The sequence below is a fragment of the Pezoporus occidentalis genome, unplaced genomic scaffold, assembly GCF_034315485.1.
Source record: "Pezoporus occidentalis ecotype Australia unplaced genomic scaffold, CSIRO_AGI_Poc_V1 ctg4, whole genome shotgun sequence".
Taxonomy (NCBI): Eukaryota; Metazoa; Chordata; class Aves; order Psittaciformes; family Psittacidae; genus Pezoporus; species Pezoporus occidentalis.
This window is the reverse complement of record NW_026915724.1, coordinates 3,138,855-3,163,340: the sequence shown is the minus strand read 5'-3', so window position 1 is coordinate 3,163,340 and position 24,486 is coordinate 3,138,855. Positions and strand designations below refer to the sequence as shown.

Below are 24,486 nucleotides of genomic sequence, written 5' to 3'. Positions count from 1 at the left end.
ACATCATACATTGATTGCCCAGTGCAGTTTCTAGTATTCTCTGTGGTTACCCTCTCAAGTTTGAAAGTGCTATTCAAAGGGTACAAAACATTGCTGTAATGGTTGTGCAAACAAGCCCACTTTCCTAAGTGGGAGGACCAATGCAGTTTCTCAACTTGACAGGAGGTGAGAAACTCAGCTTTGAATTCCTGGTGATTTTGTGCAAGCTCAAGCTCCAGCCTGAGTTCCAAACCATTCAGCCAAAGATGTCCTGGCTCTGTGTTCACTGGTTCAAGTGCATAACCCCAAACAGAACATTGTATTTGTTTTTGACCAGTATCTCTGCCACTGATGCTGCTGGACTGTAAGCAAAGCCAGATGCAATTTACATGCCTCCATTCTTGTAACAGACTATTCAAGCACAGTTTTAATTTGATACTCTTTATTACAATATCCAGGAAAACAATAACAAGGTGATTGTTTATTACAGCTTCCACAGACTGGACTCCAGACCTTACTGTCCTGGGTACACACATACACATGCGCGCGCTCACACACACGCACACACAAGAGACAACCCTTGCCACAAAGAACTTACAATCTAAACAAACAAAACACAAATAATGATTAATCAAGAAACAAAGAGGAGGAATCACCTGCATGAGAACACAAGAGAGTTTTGGCTTGGCTTCTAGTCTGGAGTTCAAGAGTTGAAATTCTGACCCAGTTACAGTATTCTCACCACCATGAGTGAATTTTCATCTCTTCATTACAATGCAAGATACATTCTTCAACATTTACAACCAACATAAGGAGAAAAAAGCTCCAGCTCTAGACCATAAGTTGTCAAGTGGGATACAGCAAAACTACAGACTAGAGATTCAGAGATCTTAAGTAACAGTAAACTGCAATAAGGACAAAACCAAAACCATCCAGGAACACCCATTACTGCTAAACCAGTCAAAACTTACTAACATTTTTTTTCATTTCAGTATATCAAATTGCCAAATATTCTTGTGCATGGAATGAAGAAGTAACAACTGTGTTGTGCTGCATGACAATGCCTGACCCTTAATGTTAACCACAAAAAACAAGGACAAAAAATGAATACTGAAAAGCTGTCAAATCACAAAACTACACTTTTGCTGCTCTGATTCTGCAAAGTTTCAAACAAAGAGAAGAAAAGAAGTTGGCATTTTTGGCACTCACATCATAGATCTGCCATGCCTGAACTGGATGAAAATGAACTGTTTGCAGAAACCTAAAATAAAAGTGACAGGACACACACAGAGGGATCAAGAGCAAGCACACTGGATTCAAACATAAGTTGTATTTTCCTTTTTAAACCTCAAATAAGAGTTGTCGCCTTTTGTCTTGTCCAACATCAAAAGAACTTCTCTAAAAGGCAGAAAGCAGCCTACTGCAGCTGCAGCCCAGCACTCCTCACCCAGGGTTCACAGAAGGGGAACTGACAGCTGTAGATGCCAACAGCAGTTGTTTCACCCACAAAGGCACTTGCTAGCTGGATGTGAACTACATCCAAATGCTACAATATAATACAAGCTGTATCATAATGTAATCATCCTAAAGAGTTTCAGTTCCCAATAAATGTGTTCTGATGACACCCAACATACTGATGTACTTACTTTTTGCACGGCTGACTCAGAAACACTCCAGCACTGCTTTTATTTTAGTTATGAAAAGCACGCCAAATTCTATGTGTACAGAACTGGGCCTAGTGAATCCTAAACCGACTAGTTCAGGGAGCAGTGAAAGGAAGGGATACCCACCACACATCCATCACATCAACCTACCATATAAAAAAAAACAACCCAAAACAAGAAGCATGGGCTAACCCAGTGCTCTAAAGATAACAACACGAGAAATCAAAATTCGATGAACAGATGATAACTGACATCAGTCCTTTGAAGAGTCTTTTTCTTTTTAAGGGATCTCCTCCACTTTCCCAAAACCTTAATTTTGTAGGACATTCTTATACCCTGCACAAGAGGTAACCCAAGTATTTGTGTAACAAGATTTACTACAGCCTCCAAGCATTAAACCACAGGCCCCTGGAACATAGTATCCCTGTATGTAGGCTCTCACCAGTGTGTAAACACTACAAATATCACGACTGTCTCTTCCGGGTGTTCAAGCCCCTTCAATACTGACATTTTCCACACAGAACAATTAGGACTGCAATAATCAACACAGTATAGGGAGCCTACTGAAGCTGCCTGTCTCCATCTTCTACAATACAGGCCCAAAGGGCTGGGTCACAAGTGGAACTAAACCCAAGTATGACCTAAGAATCAGCTGGTGAACTTCTGGAAAACAGAAACCAAATAACCATCCCCTCCATATACCTAGACAGGCGGACAGTGCAATTCTTGCAGAATTCTGTAGAACTGCAGAAGCTCTCTGGAAGACCTACTCCAATACATAAAAGTTTCATGTGGAGGAGAGGGGGGAAAAAAGGAAAAAAAAAAAAAATAAAAAATCACTCTCCCAAAAAGCAAAAAAGCCGTAGTTTCCCAGCTGGTAAGAAAAGTTATCTTGTTTTTTTTTAATCCCAGAGAAACTAGATTTTCAGAGTTGCTATTTCTACACCACCGGTATCATCTTGCACTTCTTGGAAACCCCAAAAAGGTATCTCAATTCAGTAAAGCACATTGAGTTTCCCCTTTCCACACCGTATCTGACAAAAAATCCACTAACTCTTACACAGTTTGGCCTCTAGGAGCTACCAGAGAGACCAGTTTCCTTCCGGTATAGATGACTGGAAGCCCTTTGATGAGATCTCCCAACCCATACTGTAATCTAGAGTAATTTTCAACCAAACATGCAGTCGAAAGGGGTAGCAGCTGTAGAGCTTCATCCACCTTTTCCCTGCATCTTTTCTTCTTGCTTACACATAAATACTTGTATACCTCCAGGATTAGTATTGGCCAACTAATCCAGTGGAAAAACAACTAAGCAAACAAGCTAGTTTTCAGCCACACTAGCTCCCTGATCTAGCTCACCATGCAAACAGAGAGGCTTGTGCTAGACAAAGCAAGGGACAGAAGCCCAACTCTGGCAGCAACCTACATCCAACTTAGCACAAGCATGAAAACTATTCCTTCCCTTTAATATCCAGTTTTGCCTTCAACAAAATCACCTCAGGTGCAGCGAGTCAGAAATCTGCAAAGAGCAAGGCTGCAGATATGTATTAACCCCTTCTACAGAAGCCCACTTATAGAAAAGCACCACAGTGCTTATCACAATTCTGGGTTGCATAACTCCAAAAACACAACTAAAATTTTCAAAGAAACAAGTAGTCACAAAAACCATAAAATGCTTATCAATAACTACTGATTTTCTAATTGCATTACCCCAACATACTTAATTTACCTTCAGCATATTCTAATATCAGCAAAAATAGCCTATGCATTTTCTCTGCATGGTAAATCCATTAATCATTCCTAAATTTGGGCATGGGATCACCTGAAAAGCAGTATTTCCTAAGAGCCACATTCATGAATAATTCACACAGGAGAAATCAATTTTTGCAAGTAGTCAAGAGAAGTGTCCAGATAAAAACAAAACCTCTGAAAATTAGTTTCAGCTGTTCTGTGTTCCTTGTTTGTCCTTTGAAGTTACACATAATTACTCAGCAAAAGTAAAATACTAGATTCTGACACATAAACCAAGCGGGCTTTGGGGAGCGGAAACAATGTCTTGAAATAATCTGTTGTAAGTCTTGAAAGGTTCTGACAAGACGGGGCAGGGAATAGGGAGTTTAAGTAAAAAAAAAACCAAACAAAACAACCTCTCCACAGTCTGTATCAATTACTCAATTCAAATTCATCTACACAGACAAAGCCTTTTCTTTGTGAGACCTAGTAACTGACCAGGATAAATTACTACAGCCTAAGCAAAAATGGTTTCATTAGGCATGGAAATGACTGAAGAGCTCATTATTACATTCCTATTTCCAATTTGCCTGATTCCATAATTAAGAAAACATGATTAGACAACTAATCTTCTTCCAGCTTACTGAGTCCCAGATTACAGACAAAGAGCCAAAACGCAGTACCATCTGAAAATCAATTTTAAGCAATTCAAAAGAAGTTACGCAGGCAAACAACAATCTTAGGCCAAAAGAAGTCATACCAACCAGAAACAGAAGCCTCAAAATCTTCTGAATTCACAGGTGCTTCCACCCCAAGGTAGAAAATTAAAAATTGCTTTTGCCGCATCCAAAAAGATAAATACGTATTTTTAGTAATGACACAAGGAGACGGAAGATATTGGTTTCTGACACCCTAACCAACTTCTAGAACAACTGAAATTACTCTATATTACTGGGAAAAAAGCAACAACTCCTATAAGGCAAGGATGAAGATGGAGCCATTGTGGAAACAGAAGTGCTTTTTCAAGAAGTCCAAAGGCCAAAATCAGACAAAAAGTAATATCAACAGGCAATATATGACTTTGAAGTTTTTGGAAATGAACCTAAATTTCACGTTTCAAGATTACTGGGCCAAAGAATGAGGTTTACAAGAAACAGTTTGCCTCAGGGAAAAAACTACTACAACCCTCGGACTCCAGTAAGTCTTAAAGTTCTCAAGAAGTACCTTAAATGCTCCTTTCAGAATCTGTTCCTCCACCCTTTATGATTTTGACAGCCCCAGTAGAACTATGTATCACAAGCAAACTGACTTAGAGTCAAAGTACCAGACTAGAAACTTTAAAAAGTTGCCCCTTTTGGCTTAAGGTACAACTTGAGAGCAAGGCACATGCAATAATGAGATCTGTGAAGGTCTGTATAGAAATGTGAGATGTGAAGCATGGTTTTATGTAGTGAATATTTAATGTATGCAATTCCCTCAAAAATTCTGAGTTCAGATTTTCCAGTTTCATGGTCAGATCAGACTGATTCACAGTTTCATCAACTGAGTTTTATTTCCTCAGCTAAAGACACAGTATAGCTACTTCCACAGAAGCCAACTGGGCATACTGCGGTGCATGCCGCCCCAGAGTTCTCAAGCTAAGCAAGACCAAATCCACTTCAGGAGCTGTGAAGCAAATACATGGGAACTGTGACTGAAATTACCCAAAACAATGAATAAATTATACTGCAATAACTCTCAATAGCACTATACAATTGAAGAATGGATAGTTATTTGCAGAGAAGATTTTGTACTAGAAATGTTTATTCCGTATAGTAAAGCAACCGAACTGTAGAAGATACAGAAGGCATATTTATAATTTTGTTGGGTATAAACTCAACTATAGTAACAGTTTTTTAATTAAAACTATTTATCAGCTTGATTGCTCATAATTACTCTTCTCAATCAATAAGCAATAATAACTTGGGTTAACTTGAAAGACTGATTTAGCAACTTCTTCTTAAGGCTGAATTAAACCTCCAACTCATTCTCAAGTGAAACTGGTTGAATTATACCCGTTACAGAAGGGTACACAAGAAACATTAACTGCTTATTAAACTGGAAAATTAACTAACAAAGCTTCACATTGATTACAATTACAAAAGACAGATAATGGAAAAGTCTTAAATTAAGGTTTTTCCAGTTGTAGCAAAGGGCACAATAAATCAGTTTTAAAAAGTTGTAGCTTTTAAATACTTTTTCATAAAAATATATATAGGAGAAACCAAACCATTTCCTAACAGAAGTGAAGTAAAGCAAAGCAGTCAGAATACAGGAATGTTTCTTGTAACTCGATCCATTTATCTAACAAATTCCCTCTTCACAAAGCATTAAGATGCCTCCTAGAACAAACACAAACACCACACTGGAAGAACCTCCACCCTCTAAAATGAGACAGACAAGTCTTCAAAAAAGGTCTAATGCACACTAATTGTCCAAGATACGTACACTTTAAAGCACAGACAGCAGTTAACGGTGCTATTCAAACCAACTTTTCCTATGACCATACACGCTCCCTTCTAACGTTCAAGTGCTAAAGCTGTATCTCAAAAAGGTTTTTTGCTCCTTGCACGAGATTTCCAATCAACAAACAATAAGACTCTGCAACATTTCCAATTTAGTTCAGTTTTGTTTTAATGACATGGGGCAATTCTTAGAGCAGGCATTGTGTAGCTAATAATGACAAAATAAAGAGGTTTATTGGTGTGGTCTTGGAATCCCAATTTGAACTGTAAATTTGACTCCAGGTAATTAACTGAAAAGCTAGAGCATCTGAAAATGCATACTAAGTTTTTACCTCAATCTTGCAATACTTCTTGAGGAATTTGGAAAAAGTGAAGCTGGTAGAACAGTATATATCACCAAGATTACAAAAACTGGAAGGAAATAATACATTGCAACAGTGATCCTCACTAAGTGAAATTATTTCATCACAATAAATGTTTAAAAAAGCATCAATGTTATTTAAAAAGTGTTGTATTCCCCTCCCACCCAAGTATTTGAAGATAAACCTTTTTCATTAGTCAAAATGGCTTTTAAAAAAAGTTTCTCAAAACAACAGCAATAATCAAAAAACATGAATTGTATTTTCTTTAATCCATAACATCTCTAGTGCTGAAGGGCCATCCATGTAAAAAGCAGATTCTTTGGGGACATTAGTCAATTAACTTAATAAAACCCAGTTTTATGAGGATTTATCCTTCCTGCTACGAGGCGAGTCTGCTCCATTTGAAGTCACTGTTCCATTTATTCCATTTTCTAGAAAAAAAGAATAAAAATTTTTTTAAATACAATGAGAAAACTTCATATTTTATTACTTTTTTTTTTTAGGTCCTATACAAATAGGACTAACTTATTTTAACTTTTTCTTCTTTGTTAAAAAAAAACCCTCTCATCATTGTTAAAAATCTCATCATTATAATTCATAATTTAACACTATAGTGAAATTTTTACAAAATGCAAAATTTAAAGTTTACTATGATAAAGTCTGGTTTCCTGACATGGCCACACACTTAAGTATGTGCATTATATATATCTACACTGAAAATAAAGACCAGCTATCATATTTTAGAAGATACTATCTTAAAATGTAAACCACTCAATCTGTACATGAAACTGTCCTTCGAAATTCTGGAGACACAGTGTACATAATAAAATTCCCTGGTATAGGTCTTTATTGTTTATCCGACCCATTTAATATTTTAATTCTTCCTGAAACTGCACCCTTTCACTCACCTTTACAATATATATGAAACTTTTTTATGTATATATATGCACACACACATTCTTAGAAGTATATAGTGTAACATACAGAATTCATTTGTAGTATGATGAAGATATTTACACAGAAAAGATAGACAGAAGTAAAACACTAGTTAGATTTGAGATGAGTATGTGTATACCTAAAGACTTCAAGCACAAGACCAGGCACCTAAGAATACAAAGCAAACGTGTTACCAGCTGCAACTTCTATCCCACTTCTGGGTCAACTGGAAGATCTCAAGAGTTTTAATCTGTTCAAGTAACACAGAGGATTTTATAGGAAATGTCTGTCCTAGAACAATGACCCACAATCTGTGTATTTATAATGCACACAACTTTCAGTAAAATGGAGCAACATGATACCACTGTGAATTGAAAGTATCCCTTTTATTCAGGGTCATCACAACCCAAGGAAGGAGATATGTTGCCTGACAGTAAATAAATTCAAAAAACAGATCTGAAGAGCAGAGTGCATAGCCAGCTATAATGCTTGCTGCTTAACATCTCTGCTCCAATTTATAGTAACATTCTGACATCAAGCAGCTGCTGTGGGCTTTTTTAACTGGTTAATGTTTTCCATCTGCAGATGTATTGCAGATCACCACAGAATGTGGCCAACCCACAAAAAACAACTGTTGATCTCCCTCTCTCTCCCACTCCACCCAAATGCTCCCACTTACGCAAACAAGCAACTCCAAAAAAACAACTCCAAACCCAAACCCAAAATCAGAAACATAAGAATGAGACCAGATATAGGCCCAATTCATCACATAGGAAAAGTCAGAGTCTATCCAACACGTTTGGATATTTGGTTGTAAATGACACCACCATTTTAAGCCTACATAATGTGGACTTTGGATGCTTTCCAAAAAGTTCATGTTATTCATAAATCAAGCTTACAAACAATGAGCTGGACCCAAGTCAGCTAACTGAAATCATATTTTCTTAAACAGTTAAGTCAAAACAAGTGAAAGTAAAACAAAGAACAAGAATCAGCATGTGCCTGGGTACTCCACCTACATCATCAGTAGGATTTTTCTACTGTCATTTCTTGCTTTTGGCACAGTCTAAAAGTAACACATTGTGCTCTGGCTCCAAAAATCCATCCAACCACACAAAAAGGGCCAAAAAAAAGAGACTGTTTTGAGCAGTTTAATTGCGTATATTACTCTTTCAAAAACACTGCCTCACTGCATCTTGTGCAAGTGTTGTGTGAACTGAAAAATTACAGGAATCTTCAAAACAGAGGAATCTGAAACAACACTAGCCTTTTGTATTTTAAAGTTCTTTTCTTTCCTTTTAAAATAAGCTGTAAAATTCTCCAGTCCTTAAGACAGGCATAACTCAATTATTTTGTGAATTAAACCACAATGCACATTAAATGACTTTTTCTCAATTTGTTTACCACTTTCAAGTCTCCATTGAAGCTGGATGAAAATCAACAACTTCACCAAATTGCATGAATAGTTTAAGAAATTTTAAAAAGCTGCTACATTTTTGACTCACTGTTTAAAAACCCATTTAAGTTTATGCTTTAAAAATATTTGCCATAGAAGACTTAAATTAATTCCAGAAAAAGATGCAATGAACATGAAGCTCTGATTAAATAGGACGCCTACATAGGAAAATACCTTCACTCCAGTCCAACTTGATTTTCGGACAAAAACAGAAAACCCCAACACCACACAAAAGCCAAGTTGTGGCAATTACAAATCATCAAAAGGGAATACAGAAATGCGCTAAAGAACATTATTGGAATAAAAAAGAAACTTGGAAAACCCCCAAAACAATAGTGAATTGCTCTCTGACCACAAATCTCAACTCTTAGTGCAAGTGGTCTTTAAATGTTACGTTCAATGTATCAAGACGCAATAGGCTGGCAATACATGATTGGTAGCAAAGGATTATGCTGAAATAAGTCTTTGAGATGATTTAAGCAGTTTCAGAAAAATGCACAAGTTATTCAAGCTGGCAATTAAATACACAGAAGTTTAACTGTTGGTACAACAGAAATACTGAAATGCGGGGATTGTTTTTTTTTAAGGGAGCACGTAATTTTCCTTGAAGCAAAAAGCATTCATGGCCTTTCCATAAAGAACATGACATAATCAAGTTAAACCTCGAATCATTAATTCATTCCCAAAGGCTTCTATACAGATTTAGAGTAGTAAGTAGATATTACCTTCCCTTAAAATTAGTGACAAAATTCTATTTTTAGTAAAACCAGTCCAATATAAACTTATTTATTGAATGGATCAAACCATCTCCTTGCCCTAAAACCTCAGAATTTAGTGGCAATGAGAAGCGAGCTTGGAATTCATTGCAAGAAAAATTCAGCAGTAATTGATTACCACAACAGATCTAAACCCATGCCTGTTCCCCTTTTATAAGGCAATAAGCATGACACATTTTGCTCAAGTGATAAAATTATACCTAACAATAATCTCATGTTGCATTAACTACATACTAATTCATTCATTCATTCAGCCAATTAGAAGAGAAAATCCAAATAATTAATATATAGGGATTTTTTTATTATCATCCCCCCCCCCCCCAATATCTGCTAATACTGTCTCTGTAACTGAGTCATCTCAATTGCAAGTTAAACTTAAAATGTTTCTCTAGCAATTACATTAAAGAAAGCTCTCCATTACTTAAATTTTGAGAAGTCATGGCAACAGAAACACTGAAAACACATACCTCTTTCTTTTCTGGAGTTCTTTCCTTTAGCTGTTACAAACTTCTTTTTCACTGACTGAGGCTGAGAAGAAGAATGCTCTCTCCACCTCCGAAGCTGGAAATTAATGAACTTCCACATCATAAATGCTTGAGTCATGCAGATGGAGGCCAGCACACTAATTCTAGAAATTAAACACAGGTAAAGGTTTATCAATAATTTTCTCTCATTCAAATACAACAAGAAAGTAGAACACCAACTCAGATAATGTCTTGTATGTCATGAAATACCTTTTTACTCAGGCTCCTCAAACACATTAGAATGGTTCTGTCTAGAAAAAGGGATTTGTAAAAGTTCAGTTTTGCTTGGATTTTCTTTTGTGCCTTTCTGTCTCCCCATCAGTAGCATCCATTTTTTAAGCCATTCAAGAGTTAGCTCATGTAGGGTGACTGGGCTTAGCACAGCTGAACAGTAGATACACAGTCAAAGTCTCTGCTCTCCATCATAACCAGGAAGTACTAGATTTCTTTCATGCTTTCTCTTCTCAGTATTCCTCTCAAGTTCCAGCTAGTAACAGCTGAAAATGGTTTAAGAGAGTTTTGCAGTTCTGCGTAGCAATTCTGCAGGGTAATGCTGACATTGTCAATGTTTTAATAACTTCCTTTTCTAGATATAATTTATAAAAAGGCCAGGTGGTTGCCTGAACATTCTGCAGCACATAGCAGGAACAGGAGCTGTAATAAAGGCAGCAAAAGAGGTAGGCAACTTCAAGCAAGACCAAAGATACTCTGGGCATAATGCCTTGACCTCTAAAAATAATTCTCTAATACATTTGACAGTAATTTCTGTAATTGGATATTACTTTAAATTCAGGGCGATTTTCTGACAAAAAAAACCCAAACCCAAACAACCAGTTACAGATTTCTCAGCTGTAGAAAGTGAATTCTTCAATCATTTCACTGTGCTTTACAAGTTGTTACATAAGCTATTCCTACCAATCCCATCAGTTGCATGAAAACACCTAACACCTAATTCAGAATTACTATCATTAATACTGTATCACTTACATTGTGTATTTAACACAGGTTTACAGCTCATGCTTAAGAACCATTCCAAGTTTACTTTACCTAACAGCCAGGATATTAAAGTTTCCAGCACTGAAATTCAGCTGCTGATCTTCTGCTCTTGCCAGTCCAAAGCCAAAAGTGAGGACCGAGAGAATCAAGGTGAGAAGCCTTCCCAAAACAAAAAGAACTGCCCACAGTGAAAATCTACAAAGAAAAACAACACAAACACTAAATGAATTTTCCATTCACAAGTACTGACAATGCAAATATTTACTCTTCACTACATGAATTTCTTTGAGATTTAAGAACTTATCTAAATACTTTCCAATACTATTGGAACAAAAGCATGTTATTAGCATGGCTATATAAGCAACCTATGCTGTTCCTTTCTGTACCAATCTTTTTTTTTTTTTTTAAGTATTAGTACACAGTGTAAGGTTTTATTTCATTTCATACCACTACTAACATTTACTTAAATAGTATGTAGAACTGTCGCCTCTAAGCAAAAGCTGTTTGAACTTCATTATAATTTTGGTTTTGGGTTAGTTAAATGACAGGGCTTTGAGACAGAAATTATACTAATTTAGAAGATAAAGTCTACTTACCCTTTCTGGTATTTTTCATCACTGAAGTAAAAAAGACGGGATATGTGGAAAAGAAATTCAACAAAGTAATGCAATACCAGAAGAACAAGTCCAAGATGGGTCAGACTATCAAAACAAATAAAACAAGCATTCAGACGTTTTGTTAGATGTTTAAGACAGAAAATGAAGCCAACACAATTTACAATTTACGTACTTCAGGAGATAGGCTCCAGCAATATGAAAGAGATAAAGTCCAATGTAGACAATCTGACGAAAGATATCTTCCTATTAGGAAAAAACAAAGTAATTATGCACTATACACAATGTTACACATTATTGTACAATGCTATATAATACCACAAACTTGGAAATTCTTCCTGGTTTGTCAGCTACCTTAATGTGGTTTGTTTGACACTGAATTACTCAGCCTAAATAATCTCATTCCACATATATAACTTATTGCTTATTTACCAGTAATATTTGGTATCTTACACTTGTGCTATTGTGAGCAAATGCAACAAACATGAAAAAGATGCTTTTAAAAAGGGCCTGGTTTTATTTGATATGACTACTGTGAATTTGTACCGGCTATTACAGTACTTATTTGGTATGTATTATTGCATAACTTCCTACAGTTCTGCACGTTTGTGGCCCATCGAATTCATCAAGTTGCTACAGAAACAAAGTAACAGTCTATGAACCCAAAATGAACAGGCTTCCAAGTGCTGACATCCATTTTAAAAATCCAGGATCTTTCAAGATTCTGACAGACTGCGGCTGGCAAATACAGAGAATAGCGTTATTAACCAGTCATGATAAGCCACATGGTCACACCTCAAGCTAGGTTTTATCCAGCCTCATTATACTGAACACAGAGATGAAATAAGAGACATGAATTCAAGTGTAGACACACAGCACACTGAAAGCAGACGGTGCCATCTGTGTACAGAAGAATCACTAAAATAAGCCAGACCACGGTACAAATCTGTCTTGAAGTGGTATGCAGAGTACATTCAGTTGTGCTTAAGAAACTCCTGCTTCTTAGAAAGATTCCCTAAACTTCAAGCGAGGGGCTTCAGCTTTATCTTGTATGCACGTAATTATTTTATTTTTTTAAAAATGCCTAAAAATTTACTCTTGTAAGATTTATGCTATGCTATATTCCATCTCCAAGACAACAAAAGCACAGAATTAAACACTCATCACAGCAGCACACAACACACAACACACAAATGAAGAGCAAGAAAACAGATAAAGACCTAGCTCTAAATTATCTGAAAGAAAACAAAAAGAAAGTTCTTTCAGACAAACCAGACAATAGCCAGTACAAATGCTCAGCTTCTCCAAGTACTACCACGATAAGCCTTTTGCACTTTATTTTCAGAACTGAGGTAGCATTTAAACAGCACATTCTGCACACTTTGACAAGGTGTCAGACTGAAGGCCTCCTGGAACAATGCAGGTGGAGGTGTACACTGCTATACAGAAAGCCAAATTAAGAAGTTCTTTTCTTGTCCACATCAGCAGTACAGAAAACTAGACCCAAGTAAAAGAAGTGAGTTACTTCAAGAGAAGGAGTAAGTCATAGAAGCCAAGATGGCAGAGGTTAAATTGTGGTGAAAGAAATATCAACGATGAACTTGCTAAAATAAATAATGCAGAAGTTAAGAGGCCAAAATTCCAAGCAGTGACCCAGCAAAACACTACTATTTAATAGAGCACTCTGCCACTAGCAACGGCTGTCTTAAATTTATGTTAAAAAAACCCTCCACACTTAGATATTAATTTTAATTCCAAGGATATCACTAGCACAATATGGAACATCTTCTGCAGTGTATCTGCAAAACATCAGTGTTTCTAGTGTGTCTGATCAGCATGAAAACAAAACACCTCATTGCTATCTTCCCAAGCCTCTTCTATGCTCTTGAACAAAGACCTATGGTTACGTAATGTCTATTTCATTTTCTTCAATAAAGCAGAACTCTGGCAACAGAGACGCAGTCTAGTCACAGTAACAACAGTCACAGAATGGTTCTGGTTGGAAGGAACCTTTAAAGACCATCTAGTTCCAACCCCTCCTGCCATGCAGCAGGGACACCTTCCACTATACCAGGTCGTTGAGAGCCCCAACCTGGCCTTGAACACTTCTGGAATGGGGCATCTCAGCTTCTCAGGGCAACCTGTGTCAGCACCTCACCACCCTCATAAAGAATTTCTTCCCAGTATCTAATCTAAATCTACCCTCTTTCAGACTAAAATTGTTCCTTGTCCTGTCACTACAGGCGCTGATAAACAGCCTTTCTCCATCTTTTTTGTAAGCCCATTTCAGATACTGAAACGCCACAAAAAGTTCTCCCTGAAGACAGCTCTCTTCCAGCCCCAACTCTCTCAGCCCTTCTTCAGAGGAAAGGTGCTCCAGCCCTCTGATCATATTTGTGCCCTCCTCTGGACCCACTTAAACAGATTCATACGTTTCCTGTGGTGGGGACTCCAGAGCTGGACACAGTACTCCAGGCAAGATCCCACCAGGGTGGAGTACAGGGGGAGAATCACCTCTTTGAACCTGCTGGCCATGCTTTACATTCATCCCCAACCTGTATGGATGCTGGGGATTCCCATGACCTACATGCAGGACCTTTTGCACGTGGCGTCACAGAACTTCACGAGGTTCACACTGACCCAATCCTCACGCCTGTCAAGATCCCTTGGGAACAAGTCCCTTTCCTCAAGCAAATCAACTGCACCATTCAGCTTGGTGTCCATCTGCAAACTTGCTGAGAGTGTGCGCAAATCCCACTGTCTACTTCACTGATGCAGACAAACAAAACCAGTACTGGTCCCAATACAGACCCTTGCAGAACATCACTCAATACTGGCTTCCACTTGGGAGTTGAGCCACTGACTGTAACTCTTTGGAAGCAGCCATCCAGCCAATTGCTTACCCATCTAGTAGTCCACCCAGAAAATTCCTTTCTCCAATTTAAAGGTACAAATGCTGTGGGAAACTGTATCAAAAGCCTTAACAGAAGTTCAGGTATATGACATTAGCAGCTGTTACCTCACCCACTAATGGAGTCACTCTACCATAGAAGGCCACTAAATTAGTCAAGATTGCCTTTGGTGAAGCCATGTTAAAAGTTTTAAGGTAACATGTTTAAAAAGGAAACTGTATATGTAAAATGAGCCTGAACAAAAGCATGTAAAGAAACTACTTAAATTGATCCAGGAACGCAAAAAGTGTGCTACAACAAAACCTCCAGCAAACTCGGTGTTCTGAAAACCCTAACAGAGAAAACCCTTAGGGGGAAAAGGATACTTTTAAAAACTGAGCTCTGAAAAAAAGTTTCTACACACAACTAACCAGAACTTCTGCTGCAAACAGTGGTATTTAAATCAAATCCTAGAGTTTAACATTCCTTGTACTTAAGAAATTATTCACTGCTTATATTCTACACCTGTATTATGATTCATTAAGCAACTGTGATTTCAATGAGACTATTCAGACTACTACAAGAAACAAAGAGTTGGGAAAGAAAATCTCACATCGATTTTTCAAGGGAAAATTCTTTTAGTAAATGAGAAATACTTGCACAACAGATACATAGCAATTTTACTGCTATCATAAATACAGGATTTAACTTAGAAACAACTACTTTCTCACAGAGACATTTCAGCACCCAGAATTCCATCAGGAAAAATGGGTAGCACAAGCAAGAAGATGGTAAGAAATCTAGGGTAACATGTTACTCTAGGAGTGCAAAAGAAATTCACTATTCTACTACTTTAAGTTGCTTGCTTTGGGGTTCTTTCCGTTTCCATTTTAAACTTACTTTTTTAGTTTTCTGGAAATACAGTTCTGGAAAAGCATGAAACCAGTATGCCAACTGTAAGATGTAGAAAAACTTCATTTGAAACCTGTACAATACAGGAAGAATTAAAGAATATTACTTTTTATTAATGAACTTAAAACATTTCAGAAACTTACTAGTGAATGCAATTAACCACTGTCTCTAAAGAAAGAAAAATGCCAACCAACTAAAAAGATTGTTTTTTTTTAAACAGAAACATTTAACAAAAAGAGAACTCTGCAGCTACAAATTGATAGAGAATCAATTTCCTCTGTAAATATGAGCAAAAATACATTAACGACTAACACAGTTTTACAGACTACTTATTGCATATGAATTATACATGATAACACCCTAAGTTTAAAATACTCCCTCCTCTCTCCAACAATCCCCTAAGGAAGACGCCTTACGGAATCAGAGTGTGTGGATAGTCCCTCCACAGAGAGGTTGGATCTGATATATAATTCTCCTAAAAGAAAACAAACAATAAAACCAATAAACCCTCAAAGATGGTACTTCCTAGTCAGGAATAATGAATGAGGTGGTTATTTCAGCATCACTATTAGCCATAATTCTTCCATTGTAAACTGCTGACCAGCTTGGAGCTTAACTAAGAGAAGGAAAGTTTTAATGGAGCCATTATGTTAAGGAAAAAAAAATAAACACTTTTTTGAAACTAAGCTCATACACATGCAGCCACCAGCAAAGAGCCCATCATCTGAAAGCACACTCACCTGAGCCTACAGCAGTCTGTTCACACATCCATTCCCTAGGCTGCCAAAATGCTATGCATGATGGCTTTTCTTACATTTATTTTACACTAATAAGCCAACACAGAAAAAAATACACACAGTATGAGGTCTCATAATGAGGTTTAAAAAGCTTTAGCTTATTCAGTCAACAGTAAATCAATTCAGGCAGAACAAAAGTAACACTACTGGACTTCATACTCAGTTACGACTACAACCTACAGAATCCCTCAACTTGTTCCTGCTTTAATATTAAATCCAGCTAAACCAGCAAAATAAGCCAAAAAGTTATTTATCGCCATTAAGTCCAGTTTCTGAAATCTTGTAATACATTAGAAGAGAAAACATACTTACGGAGACAAGAATACTTGTTCCCCAAACACAGGAGAATAGGTAGAATGCACTAAGTTGCCCAGACTCATTGAACTTGCTATGCTTCGTTTTTGAAAAGTGCATTTTCCTGTTAATTTTCTGAAATGAAAGCCCATTATTTATGTGCTGTAGTACTAAACGTATCAACTGCACTAGAACATCTTAAAGTTTCAATGCATGTTGTAACAGTTAAAAAGCTTTAATGTAAAAGTTTACTTTTAAGTTAATAGTCTTAAAGCCTAATTAAATACCTGACAATTATCTTCATGAAAGGAATTAATATTTTGTACTTACATCCAGAACATACTCCTGAATTATAGCATGTATGATTATTGCTACAAGCATGTAAAAGAAAATCGTAGCCAAGTCTTTGATGCCGTAGTGATAGAGAGAGATTGTTTCTGCAGATTGTTCTTCTAAAAGACAAACAGAATTAACTGTTAGACACCAATACAGTTTAATAGCTAACAAGCTTTTTCTCAAAGTGAACCCTTTCAGTCGTAGTTTGCAATCAGCTGAACAAATATAAGTCAATCTACCATAATGAGCTAGGTCAGTAGATTGTTTACAGTCATCTTCTCCATCACATCACAAACTAAATTTGATTCTGAAAGATATACTATAAAAATTAAAACTTAAGTGCACTTAGGAAGCTTACCCAAATGCACTGGAAGGGGACAATAAAATTATGTTAAACTATCATGCTGCTTTGACTAGCAAAGATCGTCACTCACAAAATCAGAGTAAGAGTCAGATGGTGTTTTAGCACTAATGATGGATCTAGCAGAACAGAAACATTGTCCCTAACCTAATTAAAATTAAGTTTTACTAAAAATAAAGTCCTTGAAAATTGCTTGTTATCAATTCAAATTGACAGATTCACTTACCCTCAGTCTAGAAAGTATGGCATACTAAACTCCTGGAAGATACATACCTGTGGCAGGAATGGTAACATTATACTGAAGTGTAACAAAAATGACAGCTGCTTTTGCTGTAAACTGAAAAGAGAAAAAAAAAAAAACAAGAACAGAAGTGCTATAAAGTTTCAGTTTCATGTAGTTTACTTCAGTGAAAACACTTGACCACAGTTTTAGCACCCTTCCCCAGCATGTTTGTCTCCTCCCACTAAACTGATCAACTCTCATTATCACACCACTTCACCCCGCTTTCCAAAGGCAGAACACATTGCATGATTTCTGGGTATTCTGTAAGCAAGCCTACATTTCTTGAATGAAATACCATCAAAAACGTTACTTACAAGTAAGTCTTTTCTACAATGTTAGAACAAAACCACCTGCTGCAATCTTTTTCTCCAGTCCATACTGCATCATTACATTAACAGAATGTACAATACCATGTAATCCCTAGACCATGATGCATGCAGCAACAGCTGAGAATAAACCTCATTTAAAACTACTTTCTAACTTGACAAAATTTAAGGTGAATATCATATTCATAAATCTGTGGGTGATTTGGAAAATGTGGGAAGGAGAAAAGGCATAACGAATGGAGAACCATTTCAGGCCAGCAGCATACTGGCTCAATACAACTAGCATTCTTTTGACTCTGGGGATCCTTTGGCAAGAAGTGTAGAACAGAATAAATAAGATTTAGCAGTGGTATTTCCCGTTTACAATGAACAGTAAGAAAAAGCAGAATGGATAAAAGTTGGGAGAGGAGAGTATGTTTTGCAGGCCTTTTTTTTTGGGGGGGGGGGGGTGGAAGAGATGGGGTGGTGATACTATAAAAACACCAATAAATAGCCAGGAGCACAAGTTCTTTATACAAACTGATTTTCAACTTCAACACATCTTTGTTGAATCCCAACATGAATTTACACATCTTAACAGAGAGGGAAAAATAGCCAGGCTTTGCAATATTTATGATTGTTTCTCATTTCTGTAAAAACCTAGCCTCCTTGTTGCATTTATAGGACTTACAAAAATTGCTTTATGAATCTTAGATAGGTATCTACAGTGATGATTAGGTTACTACCACTACATTCACAAGAAATAAGATTTGTTCTTAAAACTAGTTCTTTGTACAAAAGCCCTAGATTTTCTAGGAATCTCTGAATACACAGTTGATGGTTCACTCCATGTAACTTCAGGGAATGTAACTAGTCTGCCTGATTTAGTGAAGTTGCCTAGGGCTTCCTATTCATCAAGAGAGCTTTCAGAGGACAATTCAAAACCGTAGTCAACTCAGAACTGGCCTTTGAAGGTTCCGCCAACTACTCAGAGTCCCAGTTCAGAATCAGGGAGTATGAACACCTTACCATACAAACATGAACCACAGCAGGTGATTTCCAAGACTTATGCCAACACATTTAAAACTAGTAACAATCTTTTTAGCCATACCATATCTGTATCAACAAAGGCACATGGCCATTCAGTGCTGGGATTAAAAAACCCTGGAAACAAAAGACTTCAGCACATCCATTCATCCCCAAAACTTCCAACCTCACCAGTAATACTGTAATACAGTAAACTAGAAGCAAACCTAAAAGGTAACAGTTTAGGCCCATCTCTTTCACCTCAATCCCCAGAAAACCACCTTGGTGGTTTTTAATAGTAAACCCAAACATAAGAGCTTCCTTGGTCCACTCTGTTCTTCCTTTCCATGTATATATTTCTTAACTCCACTGGCCTCTAGAGCAGCTGGAAAAAATTATTCTGAAAGCCAACCATGTAATAAAAAGGTCCACAACTCTAAACAAACGACTAAAATACCCCAAAACCAGAAACAGCCAACAAAAATGGGAGTGTCTGACGGGACACCAATGAGAACAATTTGGAAGTCACACAGTTAAACTGGATTTCCAGTTCTCTCGGAGAGTAAATGAGAAGGGCCAAAATATATGTTTTGGGTCACTGCATGGGGACACAAGGTGAGCGCCTGGCCTGCAAGCGCGCCCAGCACCGGGCCGGTCAGGCGCGAGGCGCCGAGAGCTCCCTTCCACCGCTCACACCTGACCTCAGGCGGACCCCTCCGACGGTGTGCGGGAAGAGGCTCAGTTCCGTGCCACCCGAGACACTCGGAACGACCGCCTGTGGGCTAATGGCTCCTCACACCGCGCTTAGCCCCGGGGGGGGGACGCGGGCAGGGAGTGTACGAGCGTGCTGGAGGACCCGCCATCCTCCCTGCGCGGCGGCTGACGCACACGTCACCGCCCGTTCCCGCCGCGTGGCCTGACGGGAGCCGTAGTGCCGGCGAGGCCGCGTTCACAAAGCACGGGGATCGTCCATCGCACTGGGCCTCGCCCCCCCCCCCCCCCCTCCCGCATACTCCTCCCTCGGCCGCTGCGCTCCGACTGCCACGTAACCCCGCCGCCGCCGCGGGAGGAAGCATGCCGCCCCGCTGCCCGTCCCTCACGGCGGTGCTGCGCTGCGGGGTGGGGGATTGAGGGACATGGCCTCCCCTCACCGGCGGCGAGTGGATCCGAAAGCCAGATCCTGGCGGCAGCCATGGGCTGCGCCTCTCCGGGGAAGAGGGGCGTTCCCTGGGGGGCCGGGCCCGGCGAAGCGAGAGTAAGCGGCGGAGACGGCGGCCGTGCTGGCTCCTTTGGCCGTGCGGCGGGTCTGAGGTCGGCTGCTCTCGCCGTGCACAGCGGGGGCCGGGACGGGCTGGCGGGCAGGTACACCGGGAGGCACCCACGCTGATGGAGGACAGCCGCAGCGACCTGCCACCCGCCCTCCCCGCTCAACACCGAGAGCCTCCAGCGGAGGAGCAGAAGCGGGACGAAGCCCCCAGGGAGGGGGTCGCCGGTGCCGCCTCACCTCGAACATGAGCCCGAGCAGGAAGATCACGGCCACGAAGGACACGATGTCCGCATGGTTCTGCACGATGAACTCGTGGCTCAGCACCGGCGGGTTCTTGTTGCTCTTTTTGCGGATCGCCATGGCGCGCAGGGAGCTGGGCGCCGCCGCCGCCTCCCCGCTGCCAGCACAGCTCCTCTCGCCGCGGCCAGGAAGAGGCGGAGGGGGAGGAGGCGGCCGCGCAGCCGAGGAATGGCAGCGGGGAATGGCAACAGCCGCCGCGCCGTTTCGCCTCGCTCCACCCCGCCCCTGCGCCAGCAGCGCCCCTGCCGGCCGGCGGTGGGCCTCCCACCAGCCTGCCAGCCCAACCCCGCAGCGGTGAGGGGTAGCGCCCGGCACTTCAAACCCACCAACGGCGGGCGCTTGGCGCCTCCCCGCCCCCGGGAGGCCGCGCCGGGGCCTGGCCCGGGAGGGTCGGCCAGTAGGGCTGAGGGTGGTGCTGTAACTGGTTGATTGCTAGCTTGGAGCCTGCCTAGGGCGCTGTTGGGGCTTCCTTCTCCCACCGAGGCAGCGGCGACAGAAAATGGTCGTGAGTCGCGCTGCGGTGGCGGAGGAGGTAGCCGCGCCTCGGAGCAAGCGGGGCCTTCACCCTCCCAGTCAGCAGCCGGTCAGAGCAGGGCCGGGTTCCGCTTCCCTCCCCGGCCCCCCGCGCCGTGCGGGTTCCCCTTGGATCAACTGCCGCCCGAGCAGCTAAGCTGTGCTGCCGCCCGAGCGGCCGCAGCTGGGGACGAGGTGGTGAGGGCCGAGGCGCAGCCGCAAGACACCCACAGCTTCCCTGCGCTGGCGCCTGCTCCCATTAGACGTACAGGCAGGAATAACCTCCGTTATCTAAATAACAGAAACGAAGACTGCAAAGACAAGAAAGCCAGAAGGGAAGAAATGCTAGCCGGGAGGTAGAGCAGGAAGAGAGACCAAGAGGGAGGTTAGATGCGGGTTAAAAAACGAGCCCGATGGCAGAGAAGGCTGCTGCCAGGTTAAAACATAAATGAAGAGGTTTGAGAAATTGACACTGGTGTGCTGAATTGAACTAAGTTCCCAAAAATAAATGCCACTTTTATTTATTCAGTGTTCTGGCTGGCAGATACAGTGCATATATATATAAGAAGGATCAAGAACAGGGGTAACTTATGGCTGAAGTTTAGCATTGTCAGGACAGCTTTTGCTGCCAGTAGCTGATAAAATACAGGGTAAAAGATTAAGATGCAGCTATTGGCATTGCCTTGCCTGAACTGAGAGTGTGTGCCAGACACATCATAGGAGCTGTGCTTAATAGGTTGGTTTCTTCATACTGTATAGAGCAGTGAGGACTTGTGGAGCAGACTGGCTGGTGTATGACCAGGGTTTTCCAACTTTGAGACACGTTTATCAGCAGTGAAGGTACTGAGAGGTTTTGTATGAATTTATTAAATCAGGAGACAGGGAAACTTGGTATCTAGAGATGTTCTGGGGTATTTAAAAATACAGAGGCCACAAAAATTTTCCCCATCACAGCTGGAATTCTTTTTTTTTCAATATAAAATAAAGGTTTAAGCAGGACTAGCATTCATATTTAAGTCCAAAGATGTTTTGTGTCCTAGATCATTGCCTGGTGTGCTGGTATTGGCTGGGGTAGAGTTAATTTTCTTAATAGTAGCTGGTGTGGGGCCAGGTTTTGGATTTGTGCTGAAAACTGTTGATAACACAGTTACTGCTGAGCAGTGCTTACACAGAGCTAAGGCCTTTTCTGTGCCTCACACCACTCCACCAGTGAGTAGGCTGGGGATGCAGAAGAAGTTGTGAGGGGACACAGCTGGGACAGCTGATTGACCCAAGGGATGTCCCATACCATATGACACCATATGGTGTCATGCTCAGCACATAAAGCTGGGGAAAGACTGAGGAAAAGGGGAATATTTGGAGGTATGGTGTGTGTATTCCCAAGTAACCATTATGTGTGATGGAGCCTTGATTTCCTGGAGATGCTGAATGCCTGCCTCTGATGGGAAGTAGTGAATTAATCCCTTGTTTTCTTTGCTTGTGTTTACGGCTTTTGCTTTACCTATTGTACTGTCTCTATCTCAACCCACAAGTTTTCTCACTTTTCATTCTCTCCATCCCAACACAGGGGGAGCGAGTGAGAGGCTGCGTGCAGCTTAGTGGCTGCCTGGGGTTAAAACTATGACACCTGGCCACAGCAGTTATTTTGTAACCTTAAAATAAAAAAACATTTCAGCAATAACACTGTAAAAGCACATCCCTGTTGCATACCATATAGTCATGGATGTAACATATCTCACCTGTCAAGTATATTGGGATGGGATAAAAATTAGAATCTCTTTTGTAGTGCAGTCTTGCATCTGTGTCCCACCTCAGCCTTAAAAGAAATCAGGTCACCTCATCTCCACAGAATACAATAGGACTGAACTGGGACAAAACATCCTTTCCCCAAGCTATAATCAGCAAGTACTTCATTTAAGTGCCTGGCTAGGACTCCTCTCGTACACGGACAGAGTCTTGTTTTCAGCCTGGTTTTATGTTTGTCCTGATGGTACACTATAAACTGCTATACTGAAATGGAAAACAAGGCAACCCGTTGCCTCATCTGAAGTTTCCAAACCTGTTTATTGGAGTTCCCTCTTCAGCCACACGATGTTTCTTCTGGCTCCTTAGGCAAACCAAGATGATCTGAAACACCAGAGACCATCAGCCATCAGTGGGTTGCTGCATTTACTAGGTTCCTTTCCAGACACCTGTATTTTGAAACAGTAGACCCCCAAATGATTGTTTGAATGGGGAAAGCTTGTGACATCTCACAAAAGCCACCTAGGCCTCCCTGCTACCAAAACCTTGCTATGTAGCCCCAATACACCATTTCAGGGGACAAGAGTGTGGAGGATTTGGTAGGAGGCATATTACTGCCCCCACAGTAACAGACACAGAGTTCCCTTCCTATATGGGAACCTTTCCTGAAGCCAGGAGTCATCAAACATGCTTAAGAGACATAATCACGAATGACATTTTAAACGAAGTGTAAATAAGCAAGTTAGCAAGAAACAATAGAAAATCTGAAAAGGTTGTAACTACCAGCAGATCTTTTTCTTAGTTCTTAAACCTGGGGGTCCTGGTGGTCACAAGCTCATTATAAGTGAACGGTGTGCAGCTGTGGCAAAGAAAGCCAACAGGATGCTGGGTTACATCAACAAGGGCATCCCCAGCAGAGATAAAGGTGTCATTATCGCACTCTACTTAGCGCTTGTCAGGTTACACCTGGAATACTGTGTTGGTTTGGTCGCCACTACAAAAAAAGATACGGGCAGGCTGGAGAAGGTCCACAGAAGGGCCACAAGGATGATCAGAGGACTGGGAAGCTGTATGGGGAAAGGCTGAGGGAGCTAGGCTTGTTCAGCCTGGAGAAGAGAAGGCTCAGCGAGGACATTATCACCATATTCCAATATTTAAAGGGTAATTACAAGTAAGCGAGAGACTCCCTTTTTACAATGAGTCAGTCACATGGAAAACACCAGGAGTAATGGGCACAAGTCACTCCAGGGGAGATTCCAATTTTATGACTCTGAATGATGATCAGTGATGCTCCTCTCAGGACAGGATCTTCAAATTAGCTGGCAGAAGACTGGAAACGCAGTTTGTGCTCCTTCCAGCTTCTGTTCCTGACAGTTTAGAAACTTAATGCATCAAACAAAGTTTGCCCTTAAAGCTTGATGAGACAGAAATTGCACCTTCTCCAGTTTTGATTCTTAATTTTTAATGCATACTGCACAGATGAATGAATTCATGTCAGGGATGTAAAAAGGCTAACCCACATTTTTATACATACATGACATTTAGCGTACATTACCACTCTATTTTTAAATAAGCAAACACTCCTGTCATAATCAACAAGGAGTCCCAACACTTTCACAACATGTCATGGCTAATGTAAATATCTTTTATTGTATATTAATCTCAGCACAATTTCTGCTTTTACCATTCCAGAGACACCATACACAATCATTAATGCCAAGACTGGTTAAACTGCAATGTCACTATTTTTTGAGAGTGTCATGGATTTGCTACAGCACAGAGCAGAACATGGAATTCTCTGATCTATATCCTTGCTTTCTTTGCTACCTGCAACTTCCAACAGTACTTCAAGTGAAGTCTAAAGCCATTTCTGTGTATTTAAAGATGAAGCACAGTAAAAACAGAAGACACTGTGC

General features: G+C 40.3%; 1 protein-coding gene and 1 long non-coding RNA gene across 2 annotated transcripts; both read right to left on the bottom strand.

The window, feature by feature from the left end:
- Window positions 1–404: 404 nt before the first annotated feature.
- Window positions 405–2,311, bottom strand: LOC134171211 (uncharacterized). The gene is made up of 2 exons (XR_009967543.1): window positions 1,969–2,311; window positions 405–1,932 (listed from the first exon to the last, which is right to left on the bottom strand). It is a non-coding gene; the product is annotated as an uncharacterized LOC134171211 (long non-coding RNA).
- A 3,718-nt stretch (window positions 2,312–6,029) lies between these two features.
- On the bottom strand, window positions 6,030–20,569 carry TRAM1 (translocation associated membrane protein 1). Its single transcript, XM_062633205.1, has 11 exons — window positions 20,252–20,569; window positions 17,407–17,470; window positions 16,767–16,888; window positions 16,455–16,571; window positions 15,762–15,820; window positions 15,334–15,418; window positions 11,718–11,788; window positions 11,525–11,629; window positions 10,980–11,123; window positions 9,876–10,036; window positions 6,030–6,671 (listed from the first exon to the last, which is right to left on the bottom strand). Exons 1-11 carry the CDS (start codon window positions 20,372–20,374, stop codon window positions 6,598–6,600), a joined length of 1,125 nt encoding a protein of 374 aa, XP_062489189.1. The 5' UTR covers window positions 20,375–20,569; the 3' UTR covers window positions 6,030–6,597.
- Between the last annotated feature and the right edge of the window lie 3,917 nt (window positions 20,570–24,486).

What these genes read in the sequence shown, in the direction of transcription:
- TRAM1 (XM_062633205.1), bottom strand. Translation starts at nt 20,374, where the DNA reads ATGGCGATCCGCAAAAAGAGCAACAAGAACCCGCCGGTGCTGAGCCAC. An exon ending in GCTGGAGCCTATCTCCTGAA is followed by an intron (nt 11,630 to 11,717) that starts GTACGTAAATTG and finishes TTGTTTTGATAG; the next exon opens with TCTGACCCATCTTGGACTTG. An exon ending in GAACTCCAGAAAAGAAAGAG is followed by an intron (nt 6,672 to 9,875) that starts GTATGTGTTTTC and finishes CTTTTTTTCTAG; the next exon opens with AAAATGGAATAAATGGAACA.